Source organism: Schistocerca cancellata, chromosome 5 (assembly GCF_023864275.1).
Source record: "Schistocerca cancellata isolate TAMUIC-IGC-003103 chromosome 5, iqSchCanc2.1, whole genome shotgun sequence".
Taxonomy (NCBI): Eukaryota; Metazoa; Arthropoda; class Insecta; order Orthoptera; family Acrididae; genus Schistocerca; species Schistocerca cancellata.
In genome coordinates this window covers 394,945,574-394,960,801 of record NC_064630.1, presented here as the reverse complement: position 1 = coordinate 394,960,801, position 15,228 = coordinate 394,945,574, and the positions used below count along the sequence as shown (strand labels likewise).

The 15,228-nt window shown below is 38.8% G+C and overlaps 1 protein-coding gene across 1 annotated transcript in view; it reads left to right on the top strand.

Moving 5' to 3' along the window:
* Window positions 1-15,228, top strand: part of LOC126188563 (E3 ubiquitin-protein ligase MYCBP2-like) — a 215,363-nt gene that overhangs the window by 85,133 nt on the left and 115,002 nt on the right. The window contains exons 11-12 of the mRNA XM_049930164.1: window positions 9,472-9,624; window positions 9,742-9,949. Of these exons, the coding sequence (XP_049786121.1) occupies window positions 9,472-9,624; window positions 9,742-9,949 (361 nt within the window). The remainder of the gene's footprint in view (window positions 1-9,471; window positions 9,625-9,741; window positions 9,950-15,228) is intronic.

Below are 15,228 nucleotides of genomic sequence, written 5' to 3'. Positions count from 1 at the left end.
TATATTGGACTGTGGGTCCTTGTCTTACATTGAAGTTGTTGACACAAGTCGATGGCCGTCCCATAGCTACCAAATATGCTGTCACACTGTGCCAGCTCGGGAGCTGTTGTGGACTGACGTGCCTAGGTGTTGTGGCGTGGTTACAGCCGTGTGCTTGACGGTAACGCTATGCTGTTGGGCGCCTGATTTCCTTATTGCATTGGTCTGCCATCGTTAGTCTCTCGCAGCTCCGTCAGTGACATGCTACAAGTTTAAAATTGCATACCTACCCTAAAATAATTCTAAAAACCTGCTGAAAAATCTCATTTGTTTAAAATTATCTTGTGCATTTAGAATATTGTTTTGTTTCTTTTCATGGATAGCTATCTCGAATTCCTCTAGTAAATCAAGTTTCCTCCCTTTCTTTTCTACATGCAATATTTCTACGTTGTCTTCTATGCTATTAAGGGGATGGCCTGTTTCATATATATGGTTCGCAACTGCTGATTTGTCATAATTTCCTAACCTGAATGCATCTTTATGTTCTTTATACTGGACTGTGAATGATCTTCCTGTCTGCCCTATATATTTTGCATCACAAGTTCTGCACTGTATCTTATAAATTCCCGATCTTTCAAACTTATTTCTCTTCTCGCCAATATCATGCTTAAGGCTATACCTCACTAGGTTATTAGTCTGAAAAGCTATTTTAACATCGTATGGCTTAAAAATATTTGCTATCTTTTGTGAGACTGTTCCGTAGTATGGCATCGTGATAATTTTCACTTTCTCTCCATCAGGTTTATTCTTTTTACGCTTATTACTTTTCCGTAACAGTTTTTTAACCATATCTATTCTGTAACCGTTATTCATCGCTATTCTCGCGTAAATGAGATTTTTTAGTGGGTTTTTAGAATTATTTTAGGGTAGGTATGCACGTAGCATGTCACTGACAGAGCTGCGAGAGACTAACGATGGCAGACCAATGCAATAAGGAAATCAGGCGCCCAATAGCATAGTGTTACCATCAAGCACACAGCTGTAACCACGCCACAACACCTAGGCACGTCAGTCCACAACAGCTCCCAAGCCGGCACAGTGCGACAGCATATTTGGTAGCTATGGGACAGCCATCGACTTGTGTCAACAACTTCAATGTAAGACAAGGACCCACAGTCCAATATACTTTTAATTCTGTTTTACTCTATGGACTTCCCAACTATTTGTGATGGTATTTTGTCTTTTTAGTCCGTTTAATTTCATGACATAGATTTTACAACCTGATGATGGGAGCATTGTCTCTTGAAACACATTGTTAAAATACATGTATAAGAATCGCAGTTGAATGCTAACAGTGATAACCACCGAACTATCAGTTTAATAAGCCACAGCTGCAAAATACTAACATGAATTCTTTACAGATGAATGGAAAAACTGGTAGAAGCTGACCTTGGGGAAGATCAGTTTGGATTCTGTAGAAATATTGGAACACGTGATGCAATACTGACCCTACGACTTATCATAGAAGATAGATTAAGGAAGAACAAACATACATTTCTAGCATTTGAAGACTTAAAGAAAGCTTTTGACAATGTTGACTGGAATACACTCTTTCAAATTCTGGAGGTGGCAGGGGTCAAATACAGGGAGCGAAAGGCTATTTACACTCTGTACAGAAACCAGGTGGCAGTTATAAGAGTCGAGGGGCATGAAAGGGAAGCAGTGGTTGGGAAGGGAGTGAGACAGGGTTGTAGCCTCTCCTCGATGTTATACAGTCTGTATATTGAGCAAGCAGTAAAGGAAACAAAAGAAAAATTTGGAGTAGGTATTAAAATCCATGGAGAAGAAATAAAAACTTTGAGGTTCGCCGATGACATTGTAATTATGTCAGAGACAGCAAAGGACTTGGAAGAGCAGTTGAACGGAATGGACAGTGTCTTGAAAGGAGGATATAAGATGAACATCAACAAAAGCAAAACGAGGATAATGGAATGTAGTCGAATTAAGTCGGGTGATGCTGAGGGAATTAGATTAGGAAATGAGACACTGAAAGTAGTAAAAGAGTTTTGCTATTTGGGGAGCAAAATAACTGATGATGGTCGAAGTAGAGAGGATATAAAATGTAGACTGGCAATGGCAAGGAAAGCATTTCTGAAGAAGAGAAATTTGTTAACATCGAGTATAGATTTAAGAGTCAGGAAGTCGTTTCTGAAAGTATTTGTATGGAGTGTAGCCACGTATGGCAGTGAAACATGGACGATAAATAGTTTGGATAAGAAGACAATAGAAGCTTTTGAAATGTGGTACTACAGAAGAATGCTGAAGATTAGACGGGTACATCACATAACTAATGAGGAAGTATTGAATAGAATTGGGGAGAAGAGGAGTTTGTGGCACAACTTGACTAGAAGAAGGGCTTGGTTGGTAGGACATGTTCTGAGGCATCAAGGGATCATCAATTTAGTATTGGAGGGCAGCATGGAGGGTAAAAATCATAGAGGGAGACCAAGAGATGAATACACTAAGCAGATTCAGAAGGATGTAGGTTGTAGTTGGTACTGGGAGATGAAGAAGCTTGCACAAGATAGAGTAGTGTGGAGAGCTGCATCAAACCAGTCTCAGGACTGAAGACCACAACAACAACAACAACAACAACAACAACAACAAAAACAACAACAGCAGCAGCAGAAGCCTTCCTTTTATTTTTCATCATTTTGTAGAACATTTTCTTATTGCTCTTCACATCTTCTTCAAATTTTCCTCCTGATTAACTGAAAACTTTAGAGAAATCCTCAGTAAATGCCTTCTGTGAAAACTATCTAGAACATATGATTGGAATCCCACTCTTGATGAAACTATATTAGATCTGTTGGCAATTGACATCTTTGAGGTTGTCCACATCAAAAGTGGTATCAGTGACCATGAGACAGTTGTAGCAACAATGATTACCTAATTACAAAGGGTAATTCAATGAACTTCATAAAAAAGCAGTAGTTTCATATCTCAGTGAGGAACATTAAAGTTCTTGCACAGAGTGGGAATATGTAGAGGAGCTGGGGCTGGAGTTTAAAAGAATAGATGACCATGTACTGGTGAAACAGCGAAACAGTTCATAACAGGAGGGACCCTCTATTGTATGCAGCCACTGTAAAGAAACTTCTACAGAAGCAGAGACTACTGCATAATAGGTATAAAACAATGCACAGGACTATAGATAATGAAAGATGCTGGATGAAATGTGTTTGACTGTCAAGAGAGTGATTCATAAAGCCTTCAATGACTACTGTAGCAGAATATTGTATGAAAAGGCTGTTAGTGGCTCCAAAGTTAGTGTCTAGTCACTTGCAGATGAGACAGGAAGTGAAATTGAGGGTAGTGAAGCAAAAGCAGAAGTGCATATCTCTGTTTTCAAATGTTTCTTCACAAAGGAAAACACAGGAGAATTGGCCCAATTTAATCCTTGTACCACTGAAAAGATGAGTGAAGTGTCAGTGTTAGTAGTATTGAGAAACAGCTGAAATCATAAATATTGAACAAAGCTCCAGGGCCCATTGGAATCCGTATCAGATTTTATATTGGATTTGCAGCTGAGTTAGCCCCTCTTTTAATGGAGTTGGAAGAAAGCACGGGTCACATACATTTATCAGAAGGATGTTGGAAGTGATCCAGAAAATTACAGTCCAATATCCTTGTCATTGATTTTTTGTAGTATCTTAAAATGTACTCTGAGCTCCTCAATGGCAGGCAACATGGATTCCAAAAAAATAGATGGTGTGAAATCCTGTGGTGTCACAGCCAGACACCACACTTGCTAGGTGGTAGCCTTTAAATCGGCCGCGGTCCATTAGTATACGTCAGACCCGCGTGTCGCCACTATCAGTGATTGCAGACTGAGCGCCGCCACACGGCAGGTCTAGAGAGACTTCCTAGCACTCGCCCCAGTTGTACAACCGACTTTGCTAGCGATGGTTCACTGACAAAATATGCTCTCATTTGCCGAGATGATAGTTAGCATAGCCTTCAGCTACGTCATTTGCTACGACCTAGCAAGGTGCCACTACCAGCTACTATTGATACTGTAATCATGTACCGTCAAGAGCGACATTCATCATTTATGGATTAAAGTTAAGTATTCCACCAGCTACGTCCGTTTTTTGCTAAAGTCTAATTTCCTTGACCTGTTCCAGACCTCACGCCAGCCTGCGTGAGCTAAAACGCGTGCCTTTCGGCTTCCTCTAATATCACGGTGTTGGCTCTCCTGCCAACCCACAACAAATCCAACTCTCACTTTTCTTCTATGAGATACTGAAAACTTTAAGTCAAGACAATCATATAGATGCAGTATTTCATTATTTCTGAATAGCATTTGACTCAGTATCACATACATTTATTTTTAAAAGTATGATCATATGGGATATCAAGCAAAATTTGTGGCTGGATTGAGGATTTTATGGTAGGAAGGATTCAGCAAGGTATCTTGAATGGATAATCATCAGCAGATGTAGCAATAACTATGGGTGTGCCCCAGGAATGTGTGTTGGGACCATTGCTGTTCACGTTGTATATTAATGACCTTTGGACAATGTTAATAATAGCCTCAGACTTTTTGCAGATAAAGCAGTTATCTATTAATGAAGTACTGTCTGAAAAAAGGTGCCCAAATATTCAGTCAGATCTTGGAAAGATTTCAAAGTGGTGCAAGGATTGGCAATTCACTTTAAATGTTCAGAAATGTAAAATTGTGCATGTCACAAAACAAAAAAATCTAGTATCCTACTACTATTATGTCACTGAGCCACAGTTGAAATTGGTAAACTCATACAAATACCTGGGTGTAACTCTCAGTAGGAACATGAAATGGAACTATCACATAGGCTCAGTCATGGATAAAGCTGGTAGTAGACTTTGGTTTATTGATAGAATACTGGGAAAATGCAACTAGTCTACAAAGGAAATTGGTTGCAGATCACTCAAGCCACCCATCCTAGACTATTTCTCAAGTGTTTGGGCCCCGTATGAAGTAGGTCTAACAGGGGATATTGAACATATACAAAGAAGGGCAGCACAAGTAGCTAAATGTTTGTTTGATCCATTGGAGAGTGTCACAGAGATGCTGAAGAAACTGAACTGGCAGACTCTTGAAGATAGGTGTAAACTATCCCAAGAAAGCCAATTACAAAATTTCAAGAATCTTCTTTAAATGACAACTCTATACTACAACCCCCAATCTATTGCTCCCATAAGGATTGTGAAGACAAGATTAGGTTAATTGCACACATATAAGCATTTAAACAACCATTCCATACAAGAAAGGAATGGGAAAAAACCGTAATAACTGGTACAATGGAACATACCATCTGCCATGCACTTCACAGTGGTTTGCAGAGTGCACATGTCTATCCATCACACCATCTGCCTGCTTAGCTGACTGGTAATGTGCTTGCCTCCCATGCAGCAGGCCCGGGTTCGATTCTTGGCCGGGTTGGAGATTTTCTCCACTTGTGGACTGGGTGTTGTGTTGCCCTCATCATCATTTCATCATCATCACCAGCACACGAGTTGCCCAATGTGGCATCGACTGTAATAAGACTTGCACTCGGTGGCTGAACTTCCCTGGATGGGGCCTCCCGGCCAGCAATGCCATACAATAATTTCATTTTTTTCCATCACACCTCCTTTATATTCTTATTGCTTTCCACCCCTTCCCTCACACACCAGCTGCATGCCATATTGGATTGAGTGGTGGGTAAGATGTGAGCGCAGAGTGCTGGTCTTGAGCCCCAGTCCCTCAGTCCTTCCACTATCCCAGTCAGGTGCAGAAGTCACTCTCAGCTGACATTTTGACTTCAGTTGGCTGAGCACTGGGTCCCATGCCTTACTTAGAGTGAAGCCGCTGTCTCTACACAGTTGTTGCCCATTTATATTTCAACAGTCTCCTTCAGAACACAATCCCAAAACTATAAGATCTGTCTGATCACTTCCACTTGTTCATTTTTAATTGAATCCCCTGGGGTTATACAATGTTCCGCAACCACAGATGTTGTTTGTTGCTTGAGTACGGTGTTTCTCCTGTGCTCCTAGCACCTTTATTCAATTGCCTGTGCCTGATGCATGCCTTACCACATTTGCATGAAATATTGTTTGTGGTAGACACACATCAGTGTTAGTGGCTTGCCTGCACACACTGTGTTCCATCATGCCATCCACTTTGCACTTGACTAGATCATCCAACAGAGTTTGCCATTGTCTTCCCTCTCCATAGTGAATGTGACACTAGAATGCAGGGAGTTCAGATATTGGAGAAACACTTGAAACCTTTCACTCATATGTGGCCACACTACAAATGAGTCATCAGTTTATCTGTTAAAGCTTTCTCCATAGCTTTTTCTGCGAAATCCTCTTGCATAAGTTTGCCACAACCTATAACAAAGCCATCTGTTTGTTCATAATAGTCACCATTGAAGAGGGAGAATATAGATGCAAGGATGAATTCGGAGAGGGTAATCATTGTGAGGTTAATTTCTCCCTTATCAGCTTGTGGGAATCAGCAAGCAGCTATTGTAGAGAATAGAAATGCTATAAAGGGAGAAATCATTGTTTCCGTGAAAAAAATCACACATGTTATCTTTCAAACCATCAGTACCTTACAATAAAGAAAGTATAAGTTAGAGTTGAAGAGTACTCTCTCTATTCTGTGCAAGGCAAAGTTCATTGTTTACTCAAAACATGTTAGGTGAACCTGAGAGGACTTAGCAAATACTGTACTCTTACTGTAATACTTGTGTTTCTAAATTGTGAAGAGATTTTTCTGTCTTTTTGCATGTTGCTGAATACTCTGGAATGAATGAGACTTAGTAGTAACCACACACTTCAAGATAAGTATTACATTTAATTAAAACCTGCCCCAAAGTGTGTACGTGTTTTGGGCCAATGGCTATTCAAAACTTTGATTATAATTAGAACTAACTCAGCTGCAAATTCTGTATAGAATCTGACAGTGATTTCATCAGTCTCTGAAGCCTTGTTAAATTTTAGCGTACTTAGCTATTTTTCAGTGCCACAGACACTGACTCACATTTGCATTGAGTTTGTTTGAATTGGGGCAGTTCATACATACTAGGTGGTTATAATTAAACTGACTATGATCCAAGTGCTGCAGTGCAGGCTGTATACTTCGGAGGATGCAGAAACATCTTAGGTATGTTCATTAATTACTGCACTCATGGAATATGATGAAAAATAATAGTTCCACTTTCTGCCACCAGGTGAATATATGGCACCATAGGCAGTCAGAAAGTGGTGCAGATACAGAAAAATGGGAGAAATGATCACACATATGATAACAATGGTTCTGTCATGTTTATTAGGATATAGTTACAAGTTAGCGTGTGTTGAAAATGGTCTCCTGACACAGAAACATGTTGCATCCATAACACAGCATGCTCTACAGCTGCTTGTAGCATACCCGATGTAATCAGAGTGATATGTCATTGTGAGATGTCCTTCAGATCAGGAAGAGTTCAGATATTCCAGTAGAGGCCATCTTTCAGATATCCACACAGCCAGTAGTCACATGGGTTTATGTTAGGGGATCTCAGAAGGCACACATCTTGAAATTGCTTAGAGATGATGCAGTTGATACTGAATGTTTCTTGAAGCAACTCTTTTACCTTACAAGCGACATGTGGTGTTGCACAATCTTGGATGAAAACAGTGGTGTGGACACTGTTGTTGCTTTCTTGCAAAGCTGGGTTCACTTGTTTTTCGATGTGACAAGGAAAAATAATTATTGGCTCTGGAAATTGTATTAAAATAAAATATGTTACTGACATCAAATGTGCAGTGACTCTCACGTTATAAATAATAATTCTTTCTGCAAAGGAAAAAAATTGGTTCTTCATTTTTCAAAACAACTACTACACATCATACTATCATTTTGACGTAAATATGGAAAGCTGTTTTCATCCTGAAATCATTGCAAGAGGTGACAGGAATGATTATTAATAGTGTAAGTATTTAGAACAAATAAGGATTGATCCCCAGACCTTTGGATTCATAATCTAGCAATTACATAATTTTGATACTGTGAAACATAAATTATTTTATGATTACAAGCAGTATAATGTCCTCAGAAAAAGTACTTTTCCAGTTTACAAGTACACAACATAGATCGTGAAATTCCACTTGCTCTTTATTGTCAAATGGGCACCACCTCCATATTCTCATAGCTTCCTTGGACAGAACCAGAGTCACCCATTTCAAACATGCTGAACGATAACTCTTAATTTGCTGGACAGCTATAAAATGATCACTGCCTCCTCTCTCTCTAAGTTTCCCCCAGCTTGCGCATGGCCTCCTTCAGTAGTACTGGAGTTAAACAGAGGAAATGCAGTAATTGGAGTCTTGTATTTATTTGCCAGTTAACCACATCTGCTGACTAGCCTAGCTAATTTTTTAGTGTGTGTGTGTATGGGTGGCGGAGGGGGGGGGGGGGGGGGCTGAAAGCGGGGAGGGCACACATGTACATGAGTTAGACTTACCGGTATTATTTGTGACAGAGAAGCTTTTCAGTCCATGATTTGTTGAAAAAGGAATGACTAAGGCAAGGCTGATGGGCACTGAATTTAAAAATGCTGTTAAGCCCACACTTTTATTTTACAGGAATGGAAATTCTAGAATAAGAATGAATAAGTATGTATGAGAAAAGGCAACTGCTCATACATAACTGTTTGATACTTGGTACACAAACAGACACCATTCTACAGAGCATTTAAGGAACTTTCAAGTTAGCAATCATTTTCCTATTTAAGTGTGTAAACTTAGTCACACAGGCATCCAAACACGCTCATGAGTGCTTGCCTTGGTTGATGGATATTGGGAGAGAAGAAACAGATGTGACAACTTGGAGGGGGTATGATGTGCTGACGATGGATGGAGTAAGGAGCTAATGGGAGGCAAAGTTATCTGTAGCTGCTGATAAACTAGTCAAACCATTAACATATAGAAAATATCCTTACTAGCTAGTCAAGAAATTGATTTTCTGTGTCATTTCTTCCTGTGACACCAACAAAGCTGTTACAGCTGTGAACCAGACAACAATCAGAACTACTATCATTCAGTATTACTCAATCCTTGAAAAACACAACCATGTCCTCAATTACCTCTTTTCTGTTTATATATGACAACCACCTTTCTGTTTATGTACGACACATCACTCAGCTACAGGTGAGTGCTTGCCTATCCTCACTTTGGTTTATACCTTTTGAAATTTATGTGAATGTGTATTAGTTGTCTCGGAAGGAGAATACTGTCTGATAGTTCAGCAATGTTTTCAGTCTTGTGTACAAGACTGTCAATCACTCAGCACCTCAGCTATAGGGTAAGTTGTTGCTGTACTTCTTCTAGTGTTTTTATTTCACCTAGGACGCTCTACATGTATTTTCATATCAAGAAATACTTTCATTTATAAATATAAAATTTCTTTTGTTCAAGGACTTGTGACAGAACTGAAGGATGTGCACGTAACTCAAGTGGCCTTAGGTAAAGCACATGCTGTTGTATTAACAAACAAAGGCCACATTTACACATTTGGAATAAATAACAAAGGCCAGTGTGGTCGCGATTTTGCTGCCCAAGTTAAGGAAGGTGAGTTTCCGTATGTGACCAAGGTATATGTGTTACTTTATCTTCAGAAGTAAGATATCAGTTCCTAATGTGTAATGGACTTTTGTTTTATAGTTTTAGTTTTTGCTGTTTTCGCAGTTCCAATGGTGACAGCTATGGAGACAGCAGCAGAAGAGGAAGTGGATGAAGATGATCTGGATTGGGAAGATGCACAGGAGTTAATGTGCCCTCCAGGTACACACAAATGGAAACATGATCAGTGCATGGTATGCACAGTGTGCCGTGAATGTACGGGGTACAGCATCAGCTGTTTGAGCAGCATACGGCCTGACCGTAATCCTGGACAGTAAGTACTACTTCTAAGTGCTAATGCAGTGTACTTTTCATACACTATAAAAAACCAAAGGGTTTAAACTATTGATAGCAATACAAGTTATTTAAATTACCATGGCAAAAAGCTTAAGTGTTAGAAGTTGACAGAAGGGAAATGATGAGCGTAACTGTGTGAGATATGTGTGAAGTTAATTTATCAGAAAAACTGTAGTCTTCATATTATTATTATTCTTTCCTGTCTCAGACATTATGTCTGGTTAAAAATGGAAAGTGACGTGGACCTTGATCAAGCGTGACTTCCTTTTAACTGTACGGTATATGTTACATTGCATTTAGGAACTTTCGGGTAATTGAACAAGTATCAATAATTACAGATTTCTGTAGTTGTATATATAAGTTTGGATGTAGCTGTAGTGTGTTGATGTACTGGTGGATATTGTGTGGTATGACTCCTGTAGTTGATAGTATAATTGGTATAATGTCAACTTTATCCTGATGCCACATGTCCTTGACTTCCTCAGCCAGTTGGATGTATTTTTCAATTTTTTCTCCTGTTTTCTTCTGTATATTTGTTGTATTGGGTATGGATATTTCGATTAGTTGTGTTAATTTCTTCTTTTTATTGGTGAGTATGATGTCAGGTTTGTTATGTGGTGTTGTTTTATCTGTTATAATGGTTCTGTTCCAGTATAATTTGTATTCATCATTCTCCAGTACATTTTGTGGTGCATACTTGTATGTGGGAACGTGTTGTATTATTAGTTTATGTTGTATGGCAAGTTGTTGATGTATTATTTTTGCTACATTGTCATGTCTTCTGGGGTATTGTGTATTTGCTAGTATTGTACATCCGCTTGTGATGTGATCTACTGTTTCTATTTGTTGTTTGCAAAGTCTGCATTTATCTGTTGTGGTATTGGGATATTTAGTAATATGCTTGGTTTAATATCTGGTGTTTATTGTTTGATCCTGTATTGCAATCATGAATCCTTCCGTCTCACTGTATATATTACCTTTTCTTAGCCATGTGTTGGATGCGTCTTGATCTATGTGTGGCTGTGTTAGATGATACAGGTGCTTGCCATGTAGTGTTTTCTTTTTCCAATTTACTTTACTCGTATCTGTTGATGTTATGTGATCGAAAGGGTTGTAGAGGTGGTTATGAAATTGTAGTGGTGTAGCCGATGTATTTATATGAGTGATTGCTTTGTGTATTTTGCTAGTTTCTGCTCGTTCTATGAAGAATTTTCTTAAATTGTCTACCTGACCATAATGTAGGTTTTTTATGTCGATAAATCCCCTTCCTCCTTCATTTCTGCTTAATGTGAATCTTTCTGTTGCTGAATGTATGTGATGTATTCTATATTTGTGGCATTGTGATCGTGTAGTTGTATTGAGTGCTTCTAGTTCTGTCTTACTCCATTTCACTACTCCAAATGAATAGGTCAATATTGGTATAGCATAAGTATTTATAGCTTTTGTCTTGTTTCTTGCTGTCAATTCTGTTTTCAGTGTTTTTGTTAGTCTTTGTCTATATTTTTCTTTTAGTTCTTTTTTAATATTTGTATTATCTATTCCTATTTTTTGCCTGTATCCTAGATATTTATAGGCATCTGTTTTTTCCATCGCTTCTATACAGCCGCTGTGGTTATCCAATATGTAATCTTCTTGTTTAGTGTGTTTTCCCTTGACTATGATATTTTTCTTACATTTGTCTGTTCCAAAAGCCATATTTATATCATTGCTGAATACTTCTGTTATCTTTAGTAATTGGTTGAGTTGTTGATTTGTTGCTGCCAGTAGTTTTAGATCATCCATGTATAGCAAATGTGTGATTTTGTGTTGGTATGTTCCAGTAATATTGTATCCATAATTTGTACTATTTAGCATGTTGGATAGTGGGTTCAGAGCAAGGCAGAACCAGAAAGGACTTAATGAGTCTCCATGGTATAGTCCACGCTTAATCTGTATTGGCTGTGCTGTGATATTATTTGAATTTGTTTGGATATTAAGTGTGGTTTTCCAATTTTTCATTACTATGTTTAGGAACTGTATCAATTTAGGATCCACTTTGTATATTCCCAATATTTGTAGTAACCATGAGTGGGGTACACTATCAAAAGCTTTTTGGTAATCAATGTATGAGTAGTGTAGCGACCTTCGTTTAGTTTGAGCTTGATATGTCACCTCTGCATCTATTATCAGTTGCTCTTTACATCCTCGTGCTACTTTGCAACAGCCTTTTTGTTCTTCATTTAAAATTTTGTTCTGTGTTGTATGTGTCATTAATTTCTGTGTAATGACTGAAGTTAATATTTTGTATATTGTTGGTAGGCATGTTATGAGGCGATATTTAGCTGGGTTTGCTATGTCTGCTTGATCTTTAGGTTTCAGATAAGTTATTCCATGTGTAAGTGTATCAGGGAATGTGTATGGGTCTGCAATGTAACTGGCCTTTACGAATGTCTGCTTGTGTCTGTGTATGTGCGGTTGGATATGGGTGTGTGTGCGAGTGTATATCTGTCCTTTTTTCCCCCTAAGGTAAGTCTTTCGGCTCCCGGGATTGGAATGACTCCTTACCCTCTCCCTTAAAACCCACATCCTTTCGTCTTTCCCTCTCCTTCCCTCTTTCCTGATGAAGCAACCGTTGGTTGCGAAAGCTTGAATTTTGTGTGTATGTTTGTGTTTGTTTGTGTGTCTATCAACCTGCCAGCGCTTTCGTTTGGTAAGTCACATCATCTTTGTTTTTAGATATGTTAAATAATTTAGTTAGATGTGAATGTGTTGAGGTGAACTTCTTTAGCCAGAAATTTGCTATTTTATCTTTCCAGGGGCTTTCCAATTGTGAGTAGAATTAATTGCTTGGGTGACTTCATGTTGCAAAATTATCACTTCAGGCATTTGTGGTATCATCTTGTATGTATCTGTTTCTGCTTGTATCCACCATGCATGCCTGTTATGCTGTACCGGGTTTGACCATATGTTGCTCCAGAAGTGTTCCATGTCTGTTATTTTTGGTGGATTGTCTATTTTAATGTGTGTGTTATCTATTGTCTGGTAAAATTTCTATTGGTTTGTGTTGAATGTTTGGTTTTGTTTCCTTTTATTTTCACTTTTTTTGTATCTTCTAAGTCGTTTGGCCAATGCTTGTAATTTCTGCTTCTTTTCATCTAACTGCTCTATCGCTTCTTGTTGTGAGATTTTACCTAACCTTTTTCGTTTTTTGTCTGATATTTCATTTCTTATAAATTGTGTTAGCTGTCCGATGTCTTTTCTCAGTTTTTCTATTCTGATCTGTAGCCTGTGTTGCCATGCTGGTTTTGTGGGTTTCTTCTGTGTCTTGGTTGGTTCTGATCTCTGCCTAGTGTGTATATTTAGTGTAGTGAGTGCTCCTATATAAATCAGTAGTTGTAACTCTTCCATAGTTGTATTTTCATTTATTTTGTTGTGTATGATTGTGTTGATAGTTGTTATTGTTGTTTCGACTTGTGGGTTATTTGGTGGTCTATGCAAGAATGGTCTAATGTCTGTATTTGTGTCTTTGTATTCTATATATGTCAGCTGAAATTTTTCTTCTATATCTAACATGTGTGTCACTTCATGTTCTATTTGTGCTTGTTCTGGTGACTGTGTTAAGATTTCGTATTCCTCTGATTGTTTAATTGATGCATGTTGTTCTTTGTTTGTTTGCTCTGGGATGTTTGAGTCCATTACTGTATTTTCTTCTTCTTCTGATTGCACATTATTTTGTTCTAGTATTTGTTGTACTTGTTGTTTGATGTTTTCTAATTCTGACTGGGGTATCCTGTTATTTTTGATTATTACACAGATCTGATCAGCTAGTCATTTTAATTCTGGGTCTCTGGTAATAAATGTTGTGTATACTTGTGATCTGTATCCAGTTGTGTTTGTTCCTAAGTTTGTTGCTTGGTAATAACAGAACATGAGGTGTCGGTTAACTTCATCTGACCATCTCATCCTCTGTCTTTGTTTTCCTCCTAGAGTGGTTGCAGGGAGCATATCCTGCAAAACACCTCTATTTGGATTTAAATAATTTTCCTTGTGGCTAGCAGTGTCATTACCATTGTGGACGGTCATAGGGTTCAAGCTTTGTCCCCGACCATGACAGTGCTTGTCCGAGGCTTCATTAGTTCTGTCCTGAACCATCTAATCACACTAAAAGGGGGGTTAGCCTTTTACGACTGGCAGAACATACCGAAGGCCTATTCTTTTCCCTTTATTATTATTATTATTATTATTATTATTGTTATTATTATTATTATTATGATTATGATTATTATTATTATTATTATTACCATTATGATTGTAACTATTTACTACTTTGAAAAATTGTCACTGTGATATATCATAGACTTTCTACTTCACCGGACAAGGAACTGTGTTCAAAGGAAAAATCGAAATGTATTACACACACACACACACACACACACACACACACACACTGGTAGAGGAGGAGAATAAACTGCCAAGTTTCCAAACAAAATTCGTGTTGATAGTTTAGTGAATCCCTGTTCCTTTTTACACACCTTTCTGTTGCTCAGTGTCTCTGCTGTTAGATAAGTTTGATCCATCCTCATATAAGTAATAAATGACATATTTTTCTTGTTTATTTTGGTTGGTGTAATCTCAAGAGTGACACAACAGTGGCAAATACATAATTAAAATACACTCCTGGAAATTGAAATAAGAACACCGTGAATTCATTGTCCCAGGAAGGGGAAACTTTACTGACACATTCCTGGGGTCAGATACATCACATGATCACACTGACAGAACCACAGGCACATAGACACAGGCAACAGAGCATGCACAATGTCGGCACTAGTACAGTGTATATCCACCTTTCGCAGCAATGCAGGCTGCTATTGTCCCATGGAGACGATCCTAGAGATGCTGGATGTAGTCCTGTGGAACGGCTTGCCATGCCATTTCCACCTGGCGCCTCAGTTGGACCAGCGTTCGTGCTGGACGTGCAGACCGCGTGAGACGACGCTTCATCCAGTCCCAAACATGCTCAATGGGGGACAGATCCGGAGATCTTGCTGGCCAGGGTAGTTGACTTACACCTTCTAGAGCACGTTGGGTGGCACGGGATACATGCGGACGTGCATTGTCCTGTTGGAACAGCAAGTTCCCTTGCCGGTCTAGGAATGGTAGAACGATGGATTCGATGACGGTTTGGATGTACCGTGCACTATTCAGTCTCCCCTCGACGATCACCAGTGGTGTACGGCCAGTGTAGGAGATCGCTTCCCACACCATGATGCCGGG